Below are 26,470 nucleotides of genomic sequence, written 5' to 3'. Positions count from 1 at the left end.
CTTTTTATCCTGTTCCATTGATCTGTGTTTCTGTTTTTGTGCCAGTACCATACTGTCTTGATTACTGTAGCTTTGTAGTATAGTCTGAAGTCAGGGAGCCTGATTCCTCCAGCTCCGTTTTTCTTTCTGAAGATGGCTTTGGCTATTCGGGGTCTTCTGTGTTTCCATACAGATTGTAAAATTTCTTGTTCTAGTTCTCTGAAAAATGCCATTGGCAATTTGTTAGGGATTGCATTGAATCTCTAGATTGCTTTGGGTAGTATAGTCATTTTCACATTGTTCATGCTTTCAATCCAAGAACATGGTATATCTCTCCATCTGTTTGCATTTTCTTTGATTCCTTTCTTCAGTGTCTTATAGTTTTCTGCATACAGGTCTTTTGTCTCCTTAGGTAGGTTTTTTCCTAGGTATCTTATTCTTTTTGTTGCAGTGGTAAATGGGAGTGTTTCCTTAACTTCTCTTTCAGATTTTTCATCATTAGTGTATAGGAATACAAGAGATTTATGTGCATGAATCTTGTATCCTGCTGCTTTACAAATTCATTGGTTAGATCTAGTCATTTTCTGATGGCATCTTTAGGATTTTCTATGTATGCTATCATGTCATCTGCAAGCAGTGACAGTTTTACTTCTTTTCCAATTTGTATTCCTTTTATTTCTTTTTCTTTTCTGATTGCTATGGCTAGGACTTCCAAAACTATTTTGAATAAGAGTGGTGAGAGTGGACATCCTTGTCTTATTCCTGATCTTAGTGGAAATGCTTTCAGTTTTTTACCATTGAGTATGATGTTGACTGTGGGTTTTTCATATATGGCCTTTATTATGTGGAGGTAGTTTCCCTCTATGCCCATTTTCTGGAGAGTTTTTATCAAAAATGGGTGTTGAATTTTGTCAAAAGCTTTTTCTCCATCTATTGAGATTATCATATAGTTTTTATTCCTTAATTTGTTAATATGGTGTATCACATTGGTTGATTTGCATATACTGTAGAACCCTTGCATTTCTGGGATAAACTCCACTTGATCATGGTGTATTATCCTTTTAATATGTTGTTGGATTCTGTTTGCTAGTATTTTGTTGAGGATTTTTGCATCTATGTTCATCAGTGATATTGGTGTATAATTTTCTTTTTTGTGATATCTTTTTCTGGTTTTGGTATCAGGGTGATGGTGGCTTCATAGAATGAATTTATGAGTGTTCCTCCCTCTGCAAATTTTTGGAAGAGTTTGAGAAGGATTGGTGTTAGCTCTTCTCCAAATGTTTGATAGAATTCACCTGTGAAGCCTTCTGGTTCTGGACTTTTGATTGTTGGAAGATATTTAATTACAGTTTGAATTTCATTACTTGTGATAGGTCTGTTTATATTTTCTAATTCTTCTTGTTCAGTCTTGGAAATTTGTACGTTTCCAAGAATTTGTCCATTTCTTTGTGGCTGTCCATTTTATTGGCATATAGTTGTTTGTAGTAGTCTCTTATAATCCTTTGTATTTCTGCAGTGCCAGTTGTGTTTTCTCCTTTCTTTTTTCTAATATTACTGATTTGCGTCCTCTCCCTTTTTTTCCTGATGAGTCTGTCTAAGGTTTTATCAATTTTGTTTTACTCTCAAAGAACCAGCTTTTATTTTTATTGATCTTTGCTATTGTTTTCTTCATTTGTATTTCATTTATTTCTCCTCTGATCTTTATGATTTCTTTTCTTCTACTGACTTTGGCTTTTCTTTGTTCTTCTTTCTCTAGGTGCTTTAGGTGTAGGGCTAGATTTTTTCTTTGAGATTTTTCTTATTTATTGAGGTGAGATTGAATTGCTATAAACTTCCCTCTTAGGACTGCTTTTGCTGCATCCCATAGGTTTTGGGTTGTCGTGTTTTCATTGTCATTTTTTTCTAGGTATTTTTTGATTTCCTCTTTCATTTCTTCAGTGACCTCTTGGTTGTTTAGTCGCATATTGTTTAGCTTCCACGTGTTTATATTTTTTACAGTTTTTTCCTCTAACTGATATCTAGTCTCATAGTGCTGTGATCAGAAAAGATGCTTGATGCAATTTAAATTTTCTTAAACTTTCCAGTGCTTGTTTTGTGAGCCAAGATTTGGTCTATCCTGGAGAATGTTCCATGTACACTTGAGAAGAAAGTGTATTCTGTTGTTTTTGGCTGGAATGTCCTATAGATATCAATTAAATCTATCTGGTCTATTGTGTCATTTAAAGCTTGTGTTTCCTTACTTATTCATCTCTGTTTGTTCACTCTTTAGTTCTTCTAGGTCCTTGTTAAACGCTTCTTGTATTTTCTCTATTCTATTTCTGAGATTTTAGATAATCTTTACTATCGTTACTCTGAATTCTTTTTCAGGTAGTTTGCCTATTTCCTCTTCATTTATTTGGTCTTGTGGGGTTTTATCTTGTTTCTTTGCCTGCAAGTCATTTCTCTGTCTTCTCATCTTGTCTGATTTACAGTATTTGAGGTCTCCTTTCCCTAGGCTGCAGGGTTGTAGTTCCTCTTGCTTCTGCTCTCTGCCCCTCGTGGTGAGGTTGGTGCAGTGGCTTGTGTAAGCCTCCTGATGGAGGGACTGGTGCCTCCGTTCTGTTGGGTGGAGCTGAGTCTTTTCCCTCTGATGAGCAGGGATGTGTCAGGTTGTGTGTTTTCGGTTGTCTGTGAGATTAGTATGACTGTAGGTAGTCTGTATGCTGATGTGTGGGTTTGTGTTCCTGTCTTGTTTGTTGTTTGGTGTCAGGCATCCAGCGCTGGGAGCTGCTGGCAGTTGGGTGGAGCCAGGTCTGGATTCAGTTAGAGGCTTCCGTGAGGGCTCTTGGCGATTAATCTTCCCTGGGCCTGGGAATTCTCTAGTGGTCCAGCTTCCTGGACTTGGTGCTCCCAGACCTGAGCCTCAGGCCCGACTTCCAGTGCAGGAACCAAGACCCCATAAGTCACTCATCCCAGCAATAAAGGGATTAAAAAAAAAAAAAGAAAACTAACAAAACCCCAGACAAATGGTAAAAAGTAAAATGAAACAAACAAAAATAGAAAAAAGGAAACATGCACTTACAAAAAAGAAACAAAAACAGAACCAAATAAAACAAAAAGCAAGAGAACACTCAAACAAAAGAACCCAAGAATGAAATCAAACAATTAAAAAACCTGACAAAAACATAAAACCAAAAAACAAAACCAAAGCAGAGTGCCAACTGTAGAATGAAGCAAAGAAACAAAAGAAACCAACAAAAATGATTTTAAAAAAAAGAAAAAGAAAAAGGGGAAAGAAGACAGAACAACTGAAAAGCAACATAGAAATAGAAATATAAAAAAATAAAATAGAAAATATATTACAGAAAAAGAAAGACAAACAAAACCCCAGAGAAATGCTAAAAACAAAATCAAACAAATACAGAAACAAGGAAATACACACACACACAAAAGAAACAAAAACAGAACCACATAAAACAAAAAGCAAGAGAACAACCAGTCAAATAGAAGAACTCAAATACGAAATCAAAGAATTACAATTAAACTATCAAAAACACAAAACCTAAAAACTAAACCCAAAGCAGTGTGCCAACTGAAGAATGAAGCAAGAGAACTAACTAATAAAAATGATTTAAAAAATAATAATAAAAAGGGAAAAAACACAGGACAACAGAAAAGTAGAAATGGAAATATAAAAAAAGAGAGAGAAACATATATTAAAGAAAAAGAGGAAGAAAAAAATTAGGGAAAAAAACACAGAACAACAGAAAAGCCAAGTAAGAATAGAAATGTGTAAAAAAATAAAAATATGTTATAAAACATGGAGATCCCAAAAGACTAAATAAAAAAACTAAACAACAAACAAAAAAATAAAGAAACCAAAAAAAAAATCTAGAACCAACAACAGAATGAATCAAAACATAATAAAATTAATAGTAATAATTATGTTTCCCTGGGGTCTCCGCTGTGAGGTAGTAAATTACAGTAGTAAATTTTATATTACTATAAAATTGTGACATACATAATGATTAAAAAATATAATTGATAAGATTATATTATATTATCTATATTATATAATGTTATATTATAATTATATTATACTAGATTATATATATTATATAATTGATAAGAAACTCTAGGCCTAAAGTGGAGTTCATTTCAAAAACTGTGACCTGAGAATATAAATGTTTATTCCTTTTGGGATTTATTTCTTCTGATGTAACTATATTTGTATATAACTTTAGGTATCCTTATGTAATAAGTATTTTCAAAATTTGAGATAAGGTACATAAACATTAACCCATTTTACATATGGATTTAAAATGCTTTTGGGGGGTCAGTTTTCCTTCATTAATTAGGTCATAGGGTCCTAACTATAGATGTTGCTAATGGATGAGGGAAATGTCTCTGAATGATGCTTAGGTGGAGACTCTGTGTGTGTGTGTGTGTGTGTGTGTGTGTGTGTGTGTGTGTGTGTGTATATGCAGATATGTATATATTTTTTTCTAATAAACTGTGACTGTTTATAAGTGCTTTGAGAATTGCCATACCTAAACAGCTTGATGAAGGGATTTCATATACTTTTTAGATATTTCTCCCGTTTTTTGTTTTGCTTTGTTTTTTGAACCTAGATTAAGCAGACCAACAAACTGGTAAAGAGACCTTTTACCCCTTGAGTTCAAGCCACTTTTCATTGGGAAATATTCATTGTGTAAAAGTGACTCATAATTACCTGGACCTTTTGCAATCTCCCAAGGCAGGACTGTCCAAGCTATATGACAACCTTATATTGAAACCTCCTATTTCTGCTATGCCCACCTTACTTATTTTTCTTATGAACTATTTTGTATGTTTTTCAGGTGCCTTACTTTAGTCAATAAAAGCTTTATAACAAATAAAACTGCACTCTTCAAACAAAATATATCACCACAATACGTTTTATAAAACATTTAAATTGTATTAAGAATTTTAAGTATATCATAGATATAGCTAGATATACCAGTGCAGTCGTACCAAACTGAAAACATTTTTTGGTTAAATGAGTCATTACTAAGTAAAGTGGGACTTAGGGATTTATAGTTCTACTTTATTGAACTGAACATTAGTATATATATTACAGTATGATTCTAGCTGCACTTTTATATTTAAGTAGTATTACAAAAAGACATTTTCTGAAATGTCAATGTATGCTGGCAAGTAGCCTCATGACCCCTTATAGGATGCTTTTCAGGTTCATCTAGTTATAAAATGATTCTTAAAGTTAATCATTTAAAGTGTGCCCCTCCTTTATATTTCACTATTTCTTTTCTAAACTAATCAAGTAACTTGTACCATGCAATGAGCTGATTTCAAAACCTAATCCAAGTTAATTTGTAACAAATGCTTTTTAAAAATATTTACATTTACATCCAAAAAGAAAGGTTACAATGTGTTAAACACTATCCATAAAATTAATATTACTGTAGGAAATACACGTACCATATCTTTATATGCTAAATCTGCTCTAAGTGGTGGCAGGTGGGTAAAAGTCTTTTTCAAAAATCTCTATTCCAACAAAAAAATCCAACTGTGTGTTTGTGTGTGGGTGTGTGTATATATATATCTCAAAATATATAATTATGGCTTTAGAACATGTAAATTAAAATTTTTAATATTGTTGACCTAAACGCCCTGCTAATTCCCAGGTCCTCATAAGACACTAAATCTTTATTTCATAAAGATTATATATCTTCATCAAATCTTGTACTTCTGCTGTATTTATGAAACAGATCCATGGTCACAGCAGAGGAAATGTGAAAAGGGAAGCCCAGGTCACCATCACGTGACACAGACCTTCTGTCACTTAGAATCTCAAAATGTCAGGACAGTTCGAATGCTGAAGTGTAAAATGATAGTTTTTAGTGATTTGTTTCCACATCTTCCAAACAAGAACATTTTATACAATTGTCCTTTCTGCCTGGGTTAGGAAACTTCAGGTAAATTCTGTTACTGGAAATCCTTCTGGGCCTGAGGTCCCCACCAGAAAGAAAATGAATTGGTATATGAGTATATGCACATGGGTATCTGAGCTGATTCTTGAGGCATCGGTACAATTGCAAAGGCTGACAAGAGGAAAGGGGTTTCCTTGCTGAAGGGAAAGCATGAATATGCTAGGAAGGTGTGAACGGGAAGGATAATCCAGTGTGCTTAGACTTCTGGGTGCCAAGGAGAAAAGTAGGTGAGCCCTGCTCCCTTACTTTATCTCCAGAGCCTAGCACACAGGCTGTGATAGCGTGGGTGCTAAATTCTCAGTTGTTGAATAACTGGGTATATTAACAAAGTAGGTTGTGGTCCAATAGTAAAGGCTTTCAAAACCATGCTAAGTCATTGATATTTGGGGGCAACTTGAGTTTTAGCAGCTTAGTGGATGCCTGGCTAATATGGTAAAATACAGAAGGCAGGAGACATATTATCATGCTACTGTGTTAACATGTCCAGGTGAGAGATTACTGGACTGAACTAAGGTAACAGTCATGGGCAATGAGAGGGAGAATCCTGGAGGAGAAACTGGACCGTGCACTATCAGAGCTTAGCATCAGTTTGCATGTTGTAGGCAAGAGTGAAGAAGGAGTCAAACGTGATGCTCTGGCTTCTAGTCTGTAAAAGCAGAATCAGTGGCATTAATTGCTGAGATAAGATGTACTGGTGGAAGCATTATTTTGAGTGAAGTTGATGCAAGTGGGACATTCAAGTGGAGCTGTGTGGAAGTCGATGGAAATTGAAGAGCTTAGGTTTATAAATGTCAATATAGAAGCCACTGCCTTAACGTAATATTTGAAACAAGATTCCTAAGAGTAGAATTTATGTTTCTTTGGATAACAGCTAGTAACTATTTTTCAAAGTGACCATATTAAGTTATTAATATTGCTTGACTAAGTAAAGGTATATGTCAGAATAGACATTTTTCCAAAGAAGACATCCAAATGGCCAAGAGACACATGAAAAGATGCTCAACATCATTAATCATCAGGGAAATGCAAATCAAAACACAATGAGATATCACTTCACGCCTGTTAGGAGGGCTACCATCAAGAAGATAAGTAACAGGTGTTGGCGAGGATGTGGATAAAGGGAATCCTCATGCACTGTTGGTGGGAATGTAAATTGGTGCAGCCACTATAGAAAACAGTATGGAGGGTTCTCAAAAAAATTAAAATAGAGCTACTCTGTGGCCCAGCAATTCTACTTCTGGGTATTTATCTGAAGAAACCAAAAACACTAACTTGAAAAGATATATGCACCCCCATGCTCACTGCAGCACTATTTACAATAGCCAAAATATGGAAACAACCTGTGTCCATGGATGAATGAATGAATAAAGAAAATGTGGTGTGTGTGTGTGTGTGTGTGTGTGTGTAATGGAATAATTAGCCATAAAAAGAATGAAATTTTGCCATTGGCAACAACATGGATGGACCTCAAGGGCATTATGCTAAGTGAAATAAGTCAGTCAGAGAATGACAAATACTGTATGATCTCACTTGTATGAGGAATCTAAAGCAACAACTTCATAGATACAGAGGACAGATTGGTGGTTGCCAGAAGCAGGAGTATTGGGTGGGAGAAATAGATGAAGGAGGTCAAAAGTTAAAAAACAAACAAACAAGCAAACAAAACCTAACCTTCAAGGATCAGAAGAAAACACATTTTAAAAAGCACTTTGAAAACTGTAGAGTAAGGAAATTTTGTGGCATTACTTGAAGAAGTGAGCAGCTTTGTGCTGAAATAAAAATAGCCAAGATGAAATCAATCTAGGATAAAAGAATGAAGTCCAGAGGTTTTTTAAAAAATTGGTTGATATAAGACGATGACATAATAAGTCTATGAAGAAGAAGTAATCAGCTATATCAATCTTGCTACATAAGATAATCAGAAATAAAATATGAAGGAAACAGATGCATTTATAAATACTAAATTTAAAAAGTGACCTATGGGGAGGAGACAAGAGAACTATAAAAAACAGATACCTTTGATGTGAGTAGAGCAGTTCAGAGCCTTCATTGATTTGTTTAAAAGGGAAAACATGGGTTGTCACTTGGTCCAGGTCAAATTTCTTTTCCAGGAAATCAGTCACTAGTTTTGGAACATCATCTCTGCTTTCCCAACCTGTAAGTAAGCATACATGTTCTCTTTAGACTTTACTGAATGATCTTTATGTGTTATTATCTTTGTTCCTTCTCTCTCTTGCATTCTTACCTTTTCCCCATATGGGACTATCCTTAACAGCACACAAATGAGCTGTATTTCTCCCATCTTAAGAAACAAAGGCAAAAACCCCATGAGGAACCTCTATTTCCCCCACAACTTCTAGCTACCCCATGTCTCTGCTCCTTTTACAGAGAAACCACTTTACAGTTCACTGCTCCACTTCCTCTTCTCCCATTTTCTCTTGAGCCCACTCAGCACTCGGCTAGTACAGCTCTTGTCAAGGTAGCCAAAGATACAGACAACGGTTAATGTGAGACCAAGCCTTGTTCTCTTTCCACAGTACCTGGTGCACAAGAAATGAGAGGCTGGTTGGTACAGATGAGATTCTTTAGAGAGGGCTCCTTCAGGGAAATAAGACTTGAACTGAGAACTACACAAGAGGTACAAGTTGAGCCTCCTCGCTTTGACTCTTTGTGTGATGTGGGGAGATTATGGATTACCCAGGAATTAGAAGTAAAATTCAGTTATTCACTAAATGTCTTTGGGGAATATGCTAAGGACCAGACACTGTTTCCGGGGCTGGGAATAGGGTAGAGGTATAACATACCCAGTCCCTGCTCTCAGGAAGCATGAGAATGCTCTCATTGAGTGCAGAGAGACTGACAATAAACAGATAAGGCTCTGCCATTCTTACCTCCAAAAACGCATCCTTTCCATGTGCATCCAGCGCAGAGCCGCACTGGGTCATAGGTGAGCATCTTGGCTGATAGAGGAGCCCCTACCACCACGCAGACCCCATAGTTCATGCTGCAGGATGCAAGGGCATCAATCTGAGTTTAGAATGAGGGAGACTGTTGGTTTCTCATGTCTCATAATATGTCGTGGGCTGAGAAATGCCCTGCATGCTATTGCAGTTCCAGTAGTTGGTTTTGTTTCCAAGTCATGAAGTGAAATTAGGCCCACATGCCTTTTTCTTTCTGCTTGCTTTTTTTTTTTTATTTCAAACTTTCTTTTTATTTGTTATTTATTTATTTATTTATTTATGGCTGTTTTGGGTCTTCGTTGCTGCACGCGGGCTTTCTCTAGTTGTGGTGAGTGGGGGCTACTCTTCGTTGTGGTGTGCGGGCTTCTCATTGCGGTGGCTTCTCTTGTTGCGGAGCACAGGCTCTAGGTGCGCTGGCTCAGTAGTTGTGGCTCATGGGCTCAGTAATTGTGGCGCACGAGCTTAGTTGCTTCTTCGTATGTGGGATCTTCCCAGACCAGAGCTCGAACCCGTGTCCCCTGCATTGGCAGGCAGATTCTTAAGCACTGCGCCACCAGGGAAGTCCCTCTGCTTGCTTTAAAACACTGGCAACACAATTTTAGTCATGAATTAAACTCGTTCATACATTTGTCCTTTAAGGCAGAAAGTAGAAATTAATGTGGTCAGTGTTCATGGCATTTTCAGTTTACCATGGACCAAAATGCAGGGAGAAATTCCTATATTTTCAGACCAATATCATCACTTCAGATAAGGTTTGGAAAGCCATTTGAACTAAATCAAATTACTTATACTGAATCAATTAATCCAGTTATTTTAAAGTTTAGTATGAAAATTAAATCAAATACTAAAATGTGGGACAAAGGAATCCCTTTCTTGGTTGCATTTCTGAGACTAACTCCACATTTTCTGGTCATCCACCCATCCAATCATTCATTAATAGTTTTTTGAATACTTGGTAGGTTGTAGCAATAGATGTTGGCATTTTTCAGAGACCAATGTTCATTAAAGTATCATCTGGAAATCAGTAGGCCGTAGCAATATTCAGTGTTGCATATTGGCTGTGTAAACATGGTATTTGTTGCTATGGAATAATTCTAAGTGACACTAAGGAAGGGGAATGAAAACAGTGGTAAATTAAAGACTACTTGTTCCTAAAGTACCAAAAATATTAGAGCAAATTTAGTCTCCTAGTCAATTGTGAGCAGAATTGACTTTGTCCCATATTTCCAAGTCTCCCTCCCTACCTTATCCCAGGCTGGGGCTTTCCAATCCAGGAGATCTGACCCGTTTCTCAGATTTAAATGGAAGTCTGGTGCTACTGACTGCCACAAGGGAGGCGTATTTTAAAAAGTTGAAGGCTCCTATTTTAAGAGAATTCAGAAAGGAGAAAGCAAACTCAGGTATAGAGTGAGAAGTTGGCTACATCGTGGTTTTGAGGGAAGAGACTGCCAAGTTTTGGAATAGTTCCTTTTGCCCCTGGATCTCCTCCTTCTCTGTCTCCAGAGAGTCACTTTGTGCTGTTTGACTTGCTAACGTTCAAGAGATGGAATCACTGTTGCCAAAAAAGCCATACATACAAAGTAGATTAACACTTAAGCAATTTGCCTAGTTGATTGACTCCCTCCCTGGCAGTCTGATCACATGAGAGTGGTATGATATGATACACTTTTGTCAAGCAGACCCGCACATAAGTTTTGCTTGACTTTTTAGGCACAAGTGCTTCATGATTACCAGGTATTTTGCCTAACAGGTAGTTGCTTTCAGTAAAGCTGTGGAAAGTGAGTTTACCCTGTGCGTTCAAGGTAGTTTGGGTATTGTGTGGCTCCTCTAATCTTGGCTCTCACCATAGTTTCAAGATGCCCAATAACTTCAAAACTGTAGCCCAAAGTGTCGCCTGTCAATTCTTTTCTTTTTTATTTTAAATAAATTAATTTTATTTAGTTAGTTTTGGCTGCTTTGGGTCTTCGTTGCTGCATGCAGGCTTTCTCTAGTTGTGACGAGCAGGGGCTACTCTTTATTGCAGTGCGCGGGCTTCTCATTGTGGTGGCTTCTCTTGTTGTGGAGCATGGGCTCCAGGTGCACTGGCTCAGTAGTTGTGGCTCACGGGCTCAGTAGTTGTGGCTCACGGGCTTAGTTGCTCTGTCGCATGTGGGATCTGCCCGGACCAGGGCTCAAACCCGTGTCCCCTGCATTGACAGGCGATTCTTAACCACTGCGCCACCAGGGAAGCCTCTCCTGTCATTTCTGACAGCGCCTCACTGATGGGCTTGGTGGAGTCCTTGGGGCTGATGCACTCAGTGGCTCTGACAGCCACGGCCTTTTCAAATTTGTCTTTGTTGAGGTCAATCCCAGTGATCCTGGCTGCACCAGCTGACTTACAGCCCATGATGACCAAAAGGCCAACTCTTCCCAGGCCAAAGGCCACACAAGTTGAACCACAGGTGACCTGTGGAGAGACAAGTTCCTGTAAATGTTAGACCTAGGGTTAAAATGTGGAACCTGCAAAGTATCTCCAATATTAGAACAAAAAATTCAGAAGATCACTATGATGAGTTATTAGGACTGGATGACTTGTTCTCATGAGAATGCCACAAAGAGAGCTAGAAACAGCAGAATGTCTGAGAACAGAAAAGGAACAAAATCAGTATTTGCAGATAAATGAAAACTTTTGATAAAAGCTTACATCATTCAGGCCTTTGTTGTGGGAGCTTTTGCAGCCTTTTTGGCCACCACCCATAACCTCATCTAACCTCATAACAGGATTAAATAAGCACTTGGATCTCTTACTCTTCTATACAAAACCATGCTAAATCTGTTTTAGATTTGGTTTAACTAGCATTTTCTTAATAACCATAACTCTGAATCCTTTGTAAATAAATTGTTTTTTCATTGAAGTTGAATTTCCATGTTGCAATTAGATGATCCATGTGTAGCTCCAGGAAGGAAATGTAGTTAAATCAGTTGGGAGATTTTTACCCTGTACTGTGCTATGTTAAAGAAGGTTCTAGCCAAAACTCACTTTCCTGCTAGTAGAGTCCTAATCCTGTTTCATAGCAGGGATCAGGGAGACCTGAAAACCAGGAAACCCACAAAAAGGGTATGGAACTTATTGTGATCATTTTTGTCTTCTTTTCCTTTCTTTTTTCTCCTCCCTCCCTTCTTCCCTTCCTTCCTTCCTTTTTTTTTTTCTTTTTCTTTTTAACATGCAAAGGCTTATGTGTGAGCAGGGTGTGTTGTCATATGTCCTGATTCTCCAGTTTTGTCCTCCTTTGCAGGAATTACCTGAAGAAACAGCCTGTGTGTGGAGGTCTATGTATGCATGTGTTTTGAAATGTCTGAATTTATAAGCAGATATTTAAGTGGGTACAGAGGTGCTGTAGTTTCAGCTACGGCATCCTAACCCCTCAGTTCATTTCCTGAATTTGGAGCTCTGAAGTTAGTGTGGCCATTCTCTCAAGTATCATTCAGTCATTCACTCATTTATGCAGCAAAGTTTATTGATGGATTCTTTGTGATCAGCATTTTATGTCAGAAACTAAACTGGGCGTTCTCTGCCTTTTCTACTAGTTTGTCTGCTAGCTTTATTATCTAGATCTGAGATGGAATTTTTTGTTGATGGTTGAATTCTAAATCTAGAATTTTATGATTCTAGCACTGTCTTCTGGGACCTCTTTCAGCCTTCCTTATTTAATCTCTAGCAAGACTTAGGCTGTGGTGGCCCTGAAGTGTGATATTTCTGACCACCTGGGAACTGTGCCTCTAAAGACTTCTCCCTAGGACTCCATCACCCATCTGGAAAGTTGTAATTTTTGACCTTCATGTCACCCTGACTCTAAGCCTTTAAGTGGATCATGGCCCCAGTCTCTTGCTAACTTCAGATGTCCCCCCACCTGAAAAACCAAAACCAAAACCAAAAAAACTTCTCTTCCTTCCCAACCTTCTTGTTCTACAGAATGGGAACTGGAGATTAATATCTATAGTGAATTATCCATATCATTATTATAGAAGAAAGTTATAGTCTAAAACAAGAGTGTCAATTTTAGGTCACTTAAAAATTTTTATTATTTTAAATAATATTTTATTATTTTGTATTTTAAAATATAGTAAGCTTCCACTTTTTAGTATTATTTTTCTTTACTCTTCTGATCCTCTTCATGATCTTTAATAAATACTTAAATTTCACTATCCCAAAGAACCTTAGGACCTTAACCAGCTCTTGGGAGATAACTTTTGAGTCCTTGGAATATCCTGTCCACTAAGAGTGTCTTTGTACATCTGAGACATTGGGCTACTCCAGATAGTTTATGCTAACAGTGTGACTTACGGTGAATGCCTGTTTTCATATGTCTGGGTCTTTGATCCATCAGCTTAACTCCTGATGCTACTGGAGTCTGAGTAGCTGAGGTCAGTCCTGTGTGTGCTGTGTGCCTACATGACTGTTCCCACAATAGAAACCCTAAACACCAGACTTGGGTGAGCTTCCCTGGTTGGCAACACTTAATATGTGTTGTCACACATTGTTGCTGGGAGAATTAAGCTCTGTCCATGTGACCCCACTGGGAGAGGACAACTGGAAACTTGTACCTGGTCTCTCCTGGACTCTACCCTATGTGGCTTTTTCTTTTGCTGGTTTTAATCTGTATCCTTTCACTGTAACAAACTGTAGCTATGAGTATAATAACTGTTCTGAGTTTTATGAATCCTTCTAGTGAATCATCAAATCAAAAGAGCGTCTTGGGGGACACCAACACATCCTCATATTGTAAGTTTGACCTATCTTCAAATAGGCAAAGGCAAGAATATGTGTTCATTCAAGTAATTTGCCTTAAGATATAGCTTCCAGTAAAAAATTATACCTAAAAGTGGAGAATGTCTTGGTTAATAATATATTAGCCAAGTACTAATATGGTACCAATATATCAAGTACAATAAAAAAACTTAGAATACTAACATAAAACCATATCCAATGTCCCTTCTCTCACCTCTATCTTGGTAGAAAATTCTTAGTGGAAGGTCTCGAGGAATGTTCCAGCACCAAGATTTTCCAAAGAAATGTAAAAGCAAGTGGTTACTAACATATGTCATTGACATGTACATGCATGCTAATGTTATACATTCATAGATCTGAGACCTGTCTTGAGCCTATGTCTGGGATAAATCTACTTCAACGCCCATATGTGTATTTTCCACAAGCTCCTCACCTTTTTATTCTTCCACATATTTGGACATCCCTTTCCTTATTCATTCATACATCTCTTTTTTTCCAAATATTATTTATTAAGTCATTACTATGTCCAGGCTCCTTGCTAAGTACTGTAGTGAATAGACACTTCGTCCATACCTTCTTGGAGCTTGTGGTCTAATGAAGACTAAAGGTATAATAAGAATTTGAGATTTGGGACACATACTGTTAATGAAGCAATCATGTAGCCTTGAATAATGGAAGGAGGTTCCTGCTTAGATGGAGGAGACAGAAAAAAACAAACAAACAACTTCTTTGAGCAAGTGGGTTATCTTTAATCTGAGAATGATGTTAATGAAGCACCTACACAAGGGCTCAGTAGATGAGTGTTCCAGACAATCAGAACAGCTTGTGTAAATGTCTTCATGTAGGAACAGGCTTACAGATCTCAAGAGAGGCGAGCGAGTGTGAGTGGATCACAGTGGAGGAGATGAGATTGTTCCAAGTATGGAAGCTACTGAAGGACTTTTGGCAAAGAAGTAATGCAGACCAATTTATGTTTTATAAAATTCCTCTGGTTTGTAAATGGAGAATTATTGGAGATGGTCAAGAGGAGTAATGAAGACTACAGAAGGGAGGCCATTGCATCTGTCAAGATATGATGATGGTAGTGAGTTGAGGAAAATGGAAAGATTTAAAATATACCTTGTAGGTAAAATTAACAGGACTTGCTGCTGGATTGCATATAAGGTAATGGAGAGGGAAGATCAAGGATGAAGAAAATTTGAGTGAGCATAAATATGTTTGGGTGGTAGGGAGGAAGAAAATTAAGAATTCTGTTTTATACATATTCAGTTTGAGATACCTGTGAGGCCTTCAAAGGGAGAGGTCAGGTAAGGAGTTGGACAAAAGAATTTGGGGTTCAGAGAGAGTTTGAGATATAAATTTGGAGTCAACTAACATATAGGTGATATTTAAGACTCTGGAGTTGGAGGAGACCACCACAGTATGGAGATTGCTTGTGGGAATGGTTTTACTATTTATGAACTGTGTGTTATTCTACTTACTTCTTTGATTCATTAAGAGTGACATAAATTGAATCCAAATAATCACTCTTAAATATGCATTCATGTTTTCATACTATATGCCAGCCATTATAGGTTGAATTGTGTCCCCCTGCCCAAACCTGCAATTTCATATGTTAAAGTCTTAACCCCCAGTACTTCAGAATGTGATCTTATTTGGAGATAGGGTCTTTGCAGATGTAATCAAGTTAAAATAAGGTAATTAGGTGGGCCCTAATCCAATATAATTGGTGTCCTTATAAAAAGGGGAAATTTGGACAAAAAAGACTGGCATAGAAGGAAGGTGATATGAAGAGACATAGAGAGAAGACAGCCAAGGAGAAAGGTCTGGAACAGATCTTTCACTCACAGCCCTCAGAAGGAACAAATCCTGCCGACCCTTTGATTTTGGGCTTCTAGTTTCCAGAATGTGAGACAATAAATTTGTGTTGTTTAAGCCCCCCAGTCTATGGTATTCTGCTGCAACAGCCCTAATAAACTAACAAACCAGCATTGATATTTATTTTGTGAAACAAAAGATTAATTTAATTTTATTTATTTTTTTAACATCTTTATTGGAGTATAATTATTGTGTGTTACTTTCGGCTGTATAACAAAGTGAATCAGCTATACGTATACATGTATCCCCATATCTCCTCCCTCTTGCGTCTCCCTCCCACCCTCCCTATCCCACCCCTCTAGGTGGTCACAAAGCACCGAGCTGATCTCCCTATGCTATGCGGCTGCTTCCCACTAGCTATCTATTTTACGTTTGGTAGTGTATATATGTCCATGCCACTCTCTCATTTGGTCCCAGCTTACCCTTCCCCCTCCCCGTGTCCTCAAGTCCATTCTCTACATCTGCGTCTTTATTGCTGTCCTGCCCCTACGTTCTTCAAAACCATTTTTTTGTTGTTTTTTTTTTTTTAGTTTCCATATATATATGTTAGCATATGGTATTTGTTTTTCTCTTTCTGACTTACTTCACACTGTATGATAGTCTCTAGGTCCATCCACCTCATTACAAACAACTCAATTTCATTTCTTTTTATGGCTGAGTAATATTCCATTGTATATATGTGCCACATCTTCTTTATCCATTCCTCTGTCGATGGACACTTAGGTTGCTTCCATGTCCTGGCTATTGTAAACAGTGCTGCAGTGAACGTTGTGGTACATGACTAAAGTATGGGTTTCTAACCCTAACCTTATAGCACCTGATCTAAAAAATAAAATGGAGCTGAGCTGGTCACCCTCTGTGCACCTGCATCACTACACAGGTGCTGTGATGTGAGTGTGTGTGGTGGAGAGGGTCACATTAGCTTCAGGTTGTCAACCCTCCTCTCTCACAGCTCTGATCCCTCACTCTCAGTAACAGCCTTCTATCATGGACCTCAGCCAGGACTCGCATCACCCAGTCTCATAATGACAGCAGGGGAGTGAGAATACTTAGTGGAGTCAGGAGAGCAAGGTTTGACTGTCACCTCTATCAGTGACTGGTAAGTGCTCATGAAAAGACACTAAATGCTCTGATTTTCACAATGAGAGAAAATTATACTGACTTCAGGGCTTGTTGTGAAGCCGAAGTGAAGTACTGTGTGTAGTAGAAGTGCCTATTAAATTGTCGAACACTCAGTAAATGAAAATTACAGTAAGTGATACCCCTAAGGTTAAGAAAGTAAGAAAAGAGCCTTTGTGTGCACAGGGAAATGGACCTCCGTTTATTGCTGAATCATTCTTAATAGCAGAAATAGTTATGCAATTGTAGTACCCAATGGCATACAACGGCTAGTCACTAGAATCACAGTGACTTTTGTTCTGCCTTAGCAAACCAAACCGTAAGGGTGGAGTTTTACTCTGATCTTTGTTTTTTCAAACACTCCAAACTCAGGTGGTACGGCAAACAACCAGCTGCAAGCTGAAACTCATCCTTTAATCTTTCCACTGTGCCAAGCCATGCCGGGATGGGGCCAAGCTGGAAAGCAGGGTTGAGATGGGGTTTCTGCAGCTGCACCCCGACAGGTGAAGATTTTGCTAATCCTTTTTCAGGCGTGCTGTGCCAGTGTGCAGAACTGCTGTGTGAGATGATGCTTGGCAGTTTCAAAACTTTTCTTCTCCTTGCAAACCCTGCCCAGGAAAAGAATCCAGAGCAGATTTTTCATTATAAGGCAAGGGCTTCACATCTGCTCCACATAAACTCTCCCTTGTGCTCAGCTCACCAGCCGAGCGTGCTGGTTGATGAGAATTTCCGTTCAAGGAGATCAGGAATTGTGGAAAAAGTATAAATCCAAGTTGTTTTGTGCCCCTCTTGAGCTCCCCTTAAGAAAAAACAGAACAGTTAGGGAAATTGGTTTTGCCATGTATCTGGCTAAGGACGAGTTGAAAATAATTTCAAGGCACCAAGGCCCGGCAGTTCTTCATTACTGACGTGGATCTAGGGATTGTTTCTTGCAGAGGACAAGCCACAAACCATCACAACAATGGGAAGCGTGCTGCCTAAGGACCAGAAGCCAGGATCATGGCCTTGAAAGGAGGCAAAGATGGCTCTGGATGCGCTGCATGGCCTTAAGTCAGGTTCATTGATTTGTTCTCGCTTTGCTTCCAGAGTTCCCCTCAGGACTTGTCTCGGTAAAACATGGAGTAAGATTCCAGAATGTTAGCACCAGAAGTAGGCGCAGACCACTTTTCCGTTGCAAAAGTCCAGTCCATATTCAGAGGGAACTCTCTTCCTGGCACAATGAGAACGTGGCACTCAGAATGAATCAGCTATTTCCGTGCCTGCTGCTCTGCCCAGCCTCGCCTTGTGTTTTTTTTGTTCTTTTGTTTGTTTGTTTGTTTTGCGGTACACGGGCTTCTCACCGTTGTGGCCTCTCCCATTGCGGAGCACAGGCTCTGGACGCGCAGGCTCAGCGGCCATGGCTCACGGGCCCAGCCGCTCCGCGGCATGTGGGATCTTCCCGGACCGGGGTACGAACCCGTGTCCCCTGCATCGGCAGGCGGACTCTCCACCACTGCGCCACCAGGGAAGCCCTCTCCTTGTGTTTTACATTATCAGTTAAGATGGTTAGAGAGTAGATCCAGGGGAATGTTGAATCGTGTCTCCATGGGATGCTGTGGTGTGACGAGGTTATCTTTGGTCTAGAAACTTATCAGCTTTGCAAGTTCAAGAACTTGATTTTATTAGTATGCCTAAGTTTGATTAGACGCTGAAGGCTGATTCACATGAATCACACCCATGAAGAATTGATAAACTAGATACCAATTTATAATTTTATAATATATTAACTTATAATGCTTGCCACTATAACTTTGAATAGATTCTGCACGAGGAACATAATGGACAGATGTAATATTCAGAATATTTATCAAACCTGAAAGGCACGGGCACCCATTAATCAGAATGGGTCCACAGTCCATTAGAATAGATGCCAGATGGCTTGCTATTTTAGGGCCTATTAGGGAGATAGCCCTGGAAATAGGGGCAAAAGTTAATATTTAAGTAACCCTACTACCTGCCAGATACTAATATATGATCAATTTACGTGGACTTTTTTAATTGAAAACTTACAATGACGCTTTGAGGAAGGCATTAAAAAAACTGGCTATCGAAGATTTCAGATAACCTGCCCTTGGTCCAACAGGTAGTAAAATAGTCTGGTTTCACACACAGGTGTATGTGTACCGTACTGCAAAGGGAGATTCTCCCCTGGTACATGCAGAACTGTGGCCCTGATTTCCTTTTCTGGTCCAAGGAATGACAGTATGTGACACGATGGAGCCTCATGGCAGTCCTCACTGACGACAAGACCCAGGGTTGCATAACGTGCAAAAGCTAGTGGCTAAATGAAGTCTGAGCTATAATCCTGTGGGGGAGGACTAAACTGAGAACAAGTCTGCAACTTGCCCTGGATTATTGCAAAACAAAAAACTTCTAACTTAAAAATAAACGGTTTAATTATGCCCCAAATGTAGTGCATGTTATTTTCCTAATTAAAAATCAACACAGTCTAATAAAGGGTTTGCTTTTGATGCTGGCGATGTCACTCCCTTTAATACTTCGGACCTCATCTTGGAAGCTTAATTTGGACACTCATGTAGGAATTTTCTGAAACATTTCAGTGCTTTATGGAAAGAGAGAAACAGAATATTTTATAACAGAATATGCTTGAAAATCAGAGATATGGCCACATTTCTGCCAACATGAAAGAAGGAGAGGAGATGGCCTCCTTGGCATCTGAAGTGACAGTCTTCAGCAATGCCCAGGGGCTCTTCCCTTCCCTATTTTTTTTTCTTTTTTTTTTTGAATCCTGGTTCAAAAAGCCCAACCTGAGGTCATGCTAAAGCACAGCCACTCTGTAAATGCATTTTCTGCTTCTTCCCTCTCTCCACCTACCCCAGTAGAGATGTGAAAGTCAACAAAACAAATTAGGTGGATCTAAAATTATTCATCAGAAAAAACAAATTATTAACTTTGTCAAGTGCACCATGGGGTTGGAATAGTTCCTTTTAAAGAGAAAAATGAGATAAGACTAAGCAACATAATTTTTTTATATTTAAATGCTCCATTATAAAAACTTAATGATTCATCTAAAAAATATTTACTATATTTTTTCTTCCCATCTTTTTAGGTCTTTCTAGATAAAATGATTGGCTTATACATACTCAGTTTGGTTCATTTTCAGTGTTTTAGAGTGGAAAAAAAAAATCATAGGTTTTGGAGTTAGAGACTGAGCTTGGCCAGGTACTACCCATATACTTTGACCAAGTTACCACATTTTTCAGAGCCCCAGTAAATGAGGCATGTCTTTGAAGGGGTGTTTTAAAGTTAGAAGAAGATAATGTAATTAAAATGCACATTGTAATAGGTACTTGCTAGGATAATTTTGTTTATTTTTGATTGCTGATCATTATTTTGGAGTGTAATACTTTTCATTTTTCAACCCAAATGTCTACAGACATATTTTAAGTTCATACAGATCTTCTGGGTATCACCTGTTTGCTCCCCAAGCTTCCCTCTCTACCCTGCTCTGTCCTCAGGGAAGGCTCACTAATTGGATACGTTGATGGACTCTCTTGCCTTCTGGCTGGGTTTTGGCCAAGGGGGGGATCATAGGCAGAAGAAGAGGTAAAGAGTCGGGTTGAGGATTTATTTCCCAGGTGCTTCTCTGTGGGTCCCTGTAGCAAAGGCCACAGCCACTGTCAGGGGCCCTTTCTGTGCAGCTCTGTCTCTCTCCTGGTTCCAGCAAATGCTCCCTCTCCCACCTCCCAACACCCCGAGCCCCCTTACTCACTCCAGGGTACTAGACCACTTCTTGTTTGTTGCTTTTTAAAAATCCTGCCCACAGCCTTACCATCTATTAAACTCTTCTCAATAATTCAGCTTGGAGGTAGCATCTATTTCCGCTAGATCTAGAAATGATACAATAGTTATTACACTTCCACTAGTATTGCTTCCAAGCTTCCTAATATTTTGTTTATATTACATATATATGTGTATAATTATCAGTCAGGTTCTTCCACGAGGCTTTCCATCAGAGCTCACAGAAATGTGTTCTGGAGGAGGTCTGGCTGAACAGAAGCTTTGGTTTCAAACAACTGGGTTCTGGTCACAATTCTGCCATTTCTAAGCTCTGTGGTCTATCCAAGACTTCTCTGTAAGACTCAGTTCTTTCATCTGTGAAATAAGGATAATAGTAGTTTCTATCTCATAGGATAGTTAGAATACATGTCATTGTTCCATTAATGTCAGCTATTGAGAATAAAAAAAGGATGCCCAGCTGATCATAAACGAGCAGCTGAGCTGTCAAGTCTGCCTTCAGTACTGTAACATTTCAGGCCAAGGTGGAGGTACTGAAATCAGGCCTTGTGTGAACCCAGTGTGAACAGGGGACAGGGCAGCTGAGTGCTGTAGGAACAGTCAGCACCCTCTGGCTACAGAGCAGATCTTGCTGGAGGCCTGGCTCCACAGCGATTTTTTTTTCCACCCGTGACTCTGCATCACCCTACCAGGAAAGGCTTTTTAAAACAAATTGCAGGTACTATTTCAGAGCTCCAGAATTTTTACAGACCTACTCAGGTGCTTCTGATATCCAGCCTGGACTCTGAGCCTTACCCCAAGGGGCAAGGTACTATCCTGGGCAGAGGTCACCCTGTGCTACACCCTGTGGCCCTCCTCTGCTCCACAGCCAGCCAGGGACCAATCTGATCAGCCTTCAAAGAAAGCAAATACTTAGAAAATCTTAGGGCTAGGATGCTAACATTTGCCCTAGGATTACCAGCCATAGATTAGACGTATGAGCTGTTTTTCCCAACTTGGATACAGAGTCCTAGTGCCAGATATTAATAAGCTCAGTATTCTCTGGGGGAAACTCTCAATCTGCTGACTTTTGACAAGGTCTGTTACTGTCCAGGTCCTTCAGGGTTATTGCAACTACCCAAACTGCAACTTTTCTGGAAGCACCATGGCTGTCACTGCTGGGAGCTTTGCTGTGCTTTCTCCAGGCCAGTGCATGGTCCAGCCAAAAGAGTCTGGCAGTACCCTTTGTTCTCATCAACTCCCTACCTGTCCTATGTATTCTTTTATTCACTCATGCATTCAGTAAATATTTATTGTGCTATCACAGAGGGTGGATTCTACCCATATATATGGAAAGCCTCCTGGGGAAAACAATCCCCAAGTAATTCATTGGTACACCCAGGATTGAGAATCATGTTTCTAAATGTAGTCAACCTGAAATAATAACTTGAGTCAATGGTAGCTCACATTTCTGTAAGACAGTTTTGTAGAAATTATTTTAATTGTTCATTCTGCTTATCCAAGAGGTAGAATGTCAACTCCACTAGTGAAAGCAATCTACTGGTGCAAGCAGATGTTCCAGTTTATCAAGAGTATCTTTTTGAAAGGGCTATACATAAGTCTTCATTGAGTTTTACCTTCTAAAGGGTTTATTAGTTTAGGAAACTGACCACAGCAGTTGCTGCCTCCATTCTGGCTCTTCATGCTCTAGCTGACCTGGACACAGCCAAGTCTGTGGATGGCATGTTGCCGCCACCTAGTGGTGAACATGGAACTTTAACCTTGTGACTGGAATAAAAATCTCTTTGAGGGAATTGGTAGAGTTGGAGTAGCAACATCAGTTTGAAAACAATCTTGAATCCCCTCTTGCCCTCAAACAAACAAAAAACCCACCCAACCACCCTGATATATTCCTTCGACAAGTTTAGGTATTCTCTAACTTTTTTTAAAAGGGCACACCAACGCTCATTTTCCCCCTTTTCTCTATTCACACCCTACAGTAATTTTTCCTTCATTAAACAAAAAGTCAGAAATAAACTATCACCCTAACCTCTCAATATCTGTGAAATATCTAATGTGGATATGCAAACGACAGAGAATGCTGGTTCAACCTTTTTAATGAACCCTTAAACATCAAATGCATAGCGCTTCTTCTGATGAATGAAACATCTCTTCTCAGAGCCAGGAAAACAATTAAGAAGCACTCGGGAGGGAGACTTTCAAGATGGCGGACGAGTAAGACTCGGAGATCACCTTCCTCTCCACAAATACATCAGAAATACATCTACACGTGGAACAATTCCTACAGAACACCTACTGAACGCTGGCAGAAGACCTCAGACTTCCCAAAAGGTAAGAAGCTCCCCACGTACCTGGGTAGGGCAAAAGAAAAAAGAATAAACAGAGACAAAAGGATAGGGACGGGACCTGCACCAGTGGGAGGGAGCCGAGAAGGCGGAAAGCTTTCCACACACTAGAAGCCCCTTTGCGGGCGGAGACTGCAGGTGGCGAAGCGGGGAGGCTTTGGAGCTGCGGGGGAGAGCGCAGTAACAGGGGTGCTGAGGGCAAAGCGGAGAGACTCCCGCCCAGAGGAACAGGGCCGACCGGCACTCACCAGGCCGAGAGGCTTGTCTGCTCACCCGCCGGGGCGGGCGGGGCTGCGAGCTGAGGCTCGGGCTTCGGTTGGAAGGAGAGGGAGAGGACTGGGGTTGGCGGCGTGAACACAGCCTGCAGGCGGTTAGTGCGCCACGGCTAGCCGGGAGGGAGTCCGGGGGAAAGTCTGGACCTGCCGAAGAGGCAAGAGACTTTTTCTTCCCTCTTTGTTTCCTGGTGCGCGAGGAGAGGGATTAAGAGCGCTGCTTAAAGGAGCTCCAGAGACGGGTGCGAGCCGCGGCTAAAACCGCGGACCCCAGAGACGGGCATGAGACGCTAAGGCTGCTGCTGCCGCCAACAAGAAGCCTGGGTGCGAGCACAGGTCACTATTCACACCCCTCTTCCGGGGAGCCTGTGCAGCCCGCCACTGCCAGGGTCCCAGGATCCAGGGGCAACTTCCTCGGGAGAACGCACGGCGCGCCTAACGCTGGTGCAACGTCACGCCAGCCTCTGACGCCGCAGGCCAGCCCCGCACTCCGTGCCCCTCCCTCCCCCCGGCCTGAGTGAGCCAGAGCCTCTGAATCAGTTGCTCCTTTATAACCCCGTCCTGTCTGAGCGGGAAAAGACAACCTCAGGTGACCTACATGCAGAGGTGGGGCCAAATCCAAAGCTGGACCCCAGGAGCTGTGCGAACAAAGAAGAGAAAGGGAAATCTCTGCCAGCAGCCTCAGGAGCAGCGGATTAAATCCCCACAATCAACTTGATGTACCTGCAGCTGTGGAATACCTGAATACACAACGAATCATCCCAAATTGATGCAGTGGACTTTGGGAGCAACTGTAGACTTAGGGTTTGCTGTATGCAACTGACTGGTTTCTGCTTTTAAGTTTATCTTAGTTTAGTATTTAGAGTTTATTATCATTGGTAGATTTGTTTATTGATTTGGTTGCTCTGTTCCCTTTTTTTTAATATACAGGTATATATATATATATATATATATATATATACACTTTTATTTTCCTTTTTCTCTTTTTGTGAGTGTGTATGTGTATGCTTCTTTGTGTGATATTGTCTGTATAGCTTTGCTTTTACCATTTGTCCTAGGGTTCTGTTTGGCCATGTTTTTTGTTTGTTTTTTTAGTATAGTTTTTAGCACCTGTTTTCATTGGTGGATTTGATTTTTGGTCTGGTTACTCTCTTCTTTCTTTCTACTTTTTTTTCTTTTTATAATTACTTTTTAATCGTTTTCTATTTTTAATATTTTTTTATTTTAATAACTTTATTCTCTCTCTCTCTCTCTCTCTCTCTCTCTTTCTTTCTTTTTTTCCTTTTTTCTCCCTTTTCTTCTGGGCTGTGTGACTGACAGGGTCTTGGTGCTCTGGCCAGGTATCAGGCCTGTGCCTCTGAAGTGGGAGAGCCAACTTCAGGACAATGGACCACCAGAGACCTCCCCACTCCACGTAATATCAGTTGGTGAAAACTATTCCAGAGATTTCCATCTCAACGCTAAGACCCAGCTCCACTCAACAACCAGCAAGCTACAGTGCTGGAGACCCTATGCCAAACAACTAGCAAGACAGGAACACATCCCACCCATTAGCAGAGAGGCTGCCTAAAATCATGTCCACAGACACCCCAAAACACACCATTGGACACCCACCAGAAACACAAGATCCAGCCTCATCCACCAGAACACAGGCACTAGTCCCCACCATCAGGAAGCCTACACAACCCACTAAACCAACCTTAGCCACTGGGGACACACACCAGAAACAACGGGAACTACGAACCTGCAGCCTGCAAAAAGGAGACCCTAAACACAGTAAGTTAAGCAAAATGAGAAGACAGAGAAACACACAGCAGATGAAGGAGCAAGGCAAAAACCCACCAGACCAAACAAATGAAGAGGAAATAGGCAGTCTACCTGAAAAAGAATTCAGAATAATGATAGTAAAGGTGATCCAAAATCTTGGAAATAGAATGGAGAAAATATAAGAAATGTTTAACATGGAACTAGAAGAACTAAAGAGCAAAGAAACAATGATGAACAACACAATAAATGAAATTAAAAATTCTCTAGAAGGAATCAATAGCAGAATAACTGAGGCAGAAGAACGAATAAGTGACCTGGAAGATAAAATAGTGGAAATAACTACTGCAGAGCAGAATAAAGAAAAAAGAATGAAAAGAATTGAGGACAGTCTTAGAGACCTCTGGGAAAACATTAAACACACCAACATTTGAATTATAGGGGTCCCAGAAGAAGAAGAGAAAAAGAAAGGGACTGAGAAAATATTTGAAGAGATTATAGTTGAAAACTTCCCTAATATGGGAAAGGAAATAGTCCAGTCTGGTAAGCACAGAGAGTCCCATAAAGGATAAATCCAAGGAGAAACACACCAAGACACATATTAATCAAACTATAAAAATTAAATACAAAGAAAACATATTAAAAGCAGCAAGGGAAAAACAACAAATAACATACAAGGGAATCCCCATAAGGTTAACAACTGATCTTTCAGCAGAAACTCTGCAAGCCAGAAGGGAGTGGCAGGACATATTTAAAGTGATCAAAGGGAAAAAGCTAAAACCAAGATTACTCTACCCAGCAAGGAGCTCATTCAGATTTGATGGAGAAATTAAAACGTTTATAGACAATCAAAAGTTAAGAGAATTTAGCACCACCAAACCAGCTTTACAGCAAATGCTAAAGGAACTTCTATAGGCAAGAAACACAAGAGAAGGAAAAAACCTACAAAAACAAACCCAAAACAATTAAGAAAATGGTAATAGGAACATACATATCGATAATTACCTTAAATGTAAACAGATTAAATGCTCCCACCAAAAGATATAGACTGGCTGAATGGATACAAAATAAAGACCCGCATATATGTTGTCTACAAGAGACCCACTTCAGACCTAGGGACACATACAGACTGAAAGTGAGGGGATGGAAAAAGTATTCCATGCAAATGGGAATCAAAAGAAAGCTGGGGGCTTCCCTGGTGGCGCAGTGGTTGAGAGTCCGCCTGCCAATGCAGGGGACACGGGTTCGTGCCCCAGTCCGGGAAGATCCCACATGCCGCAGAGCGGCTGGGCCCGTGAGCCATGGCCGCTGAGCCTGCGCGTCCGGAGCCTGTGCTCCGCAACGGGAGAGGCCACAAGAACAGTGAGAGGCCCGCGTACCGCAAAAAAAAAAAAAGAGGAATTGTACAGATGTTGTCAGGACATATAGGAGTAGATTTGGAGCTAAGAGAGTCTTCAAGGAGAAAGGAATCCAAAGAATGTTTAAGATATAATTAGAAAATGAAGAAAAGCATGGAAGAGCTCATTCCCAGTGAAGAGAGCTTCATATCTAAATGCTAAGATGTGAGAGCACTATCTATTCAAGGAACTAAAAGCAATGATATGGGTGATGCAGAGAG

General features: G+C 40.0%; 2 protein-coding genes across 2 annotated transcripts in view; one reads left to right on the top strand and one right to left on the bottom strand.

Moving 5' to 3' along the window:
• Positions 1-26,470, top strand: part of LOC307185547 (uncharacterized protein C4orf17) — a gene marked incomplete at its 5' end in the record, with an annotated part of 52,475 nt that overhangs the window by 18,181 nt on the left and 7,824 nt on the right. Inside the window, one exon of the mRNA XM_079919846.1 lies at positions 22,630-22,802. Coding sequence (XP_079775972.1) covers positions 22,630-22,802 — 173 coding nt within the window. The remainder of the gene's footprint in view (positions 1-22,629; positions 22,803-26,470) is intronic.
• On the bottom strand, positions 5,809-22,154 carry LOC307186067 (alcohol dehydrogenase 1-like; the record flags this gene model as incomplete). The annotated part of the gene is made up of 9 exons (XM_079920727.1): positions 5,809-5,833; positions 7,965-8,103; positions 8,840-8,975; positions 10,753-10,816; positions 11,158-11,354; positions 14,198-14,277; positions 17,033-17,281; positions 17,374-17,472; positions 22,088-22,154. The coding sequence occupies 9 exons, from the start codon at positions 22,152-22,154 to the stop codon at positions 5,809-5,811; spliced, it is 1,056 nt and encodes a 351-aa protein (XP_079776853.1).

This window comes from Stenella coeruleoalba (genome assembly GCF_951394435.1).
Source record: "Stenella coeruleoalba genome assembly, chromosome: 4".
NCBI lineage: Eukaryota > Metazoa > Chordata > Mammalia > Artiodactyla > Delphinidae > Stenella > Stenella coeruleoalba.
Note: the sequence above shows the minus strand (reverse complement) of the source record. Positions and strands in the feature narration are given on the sequence as shown.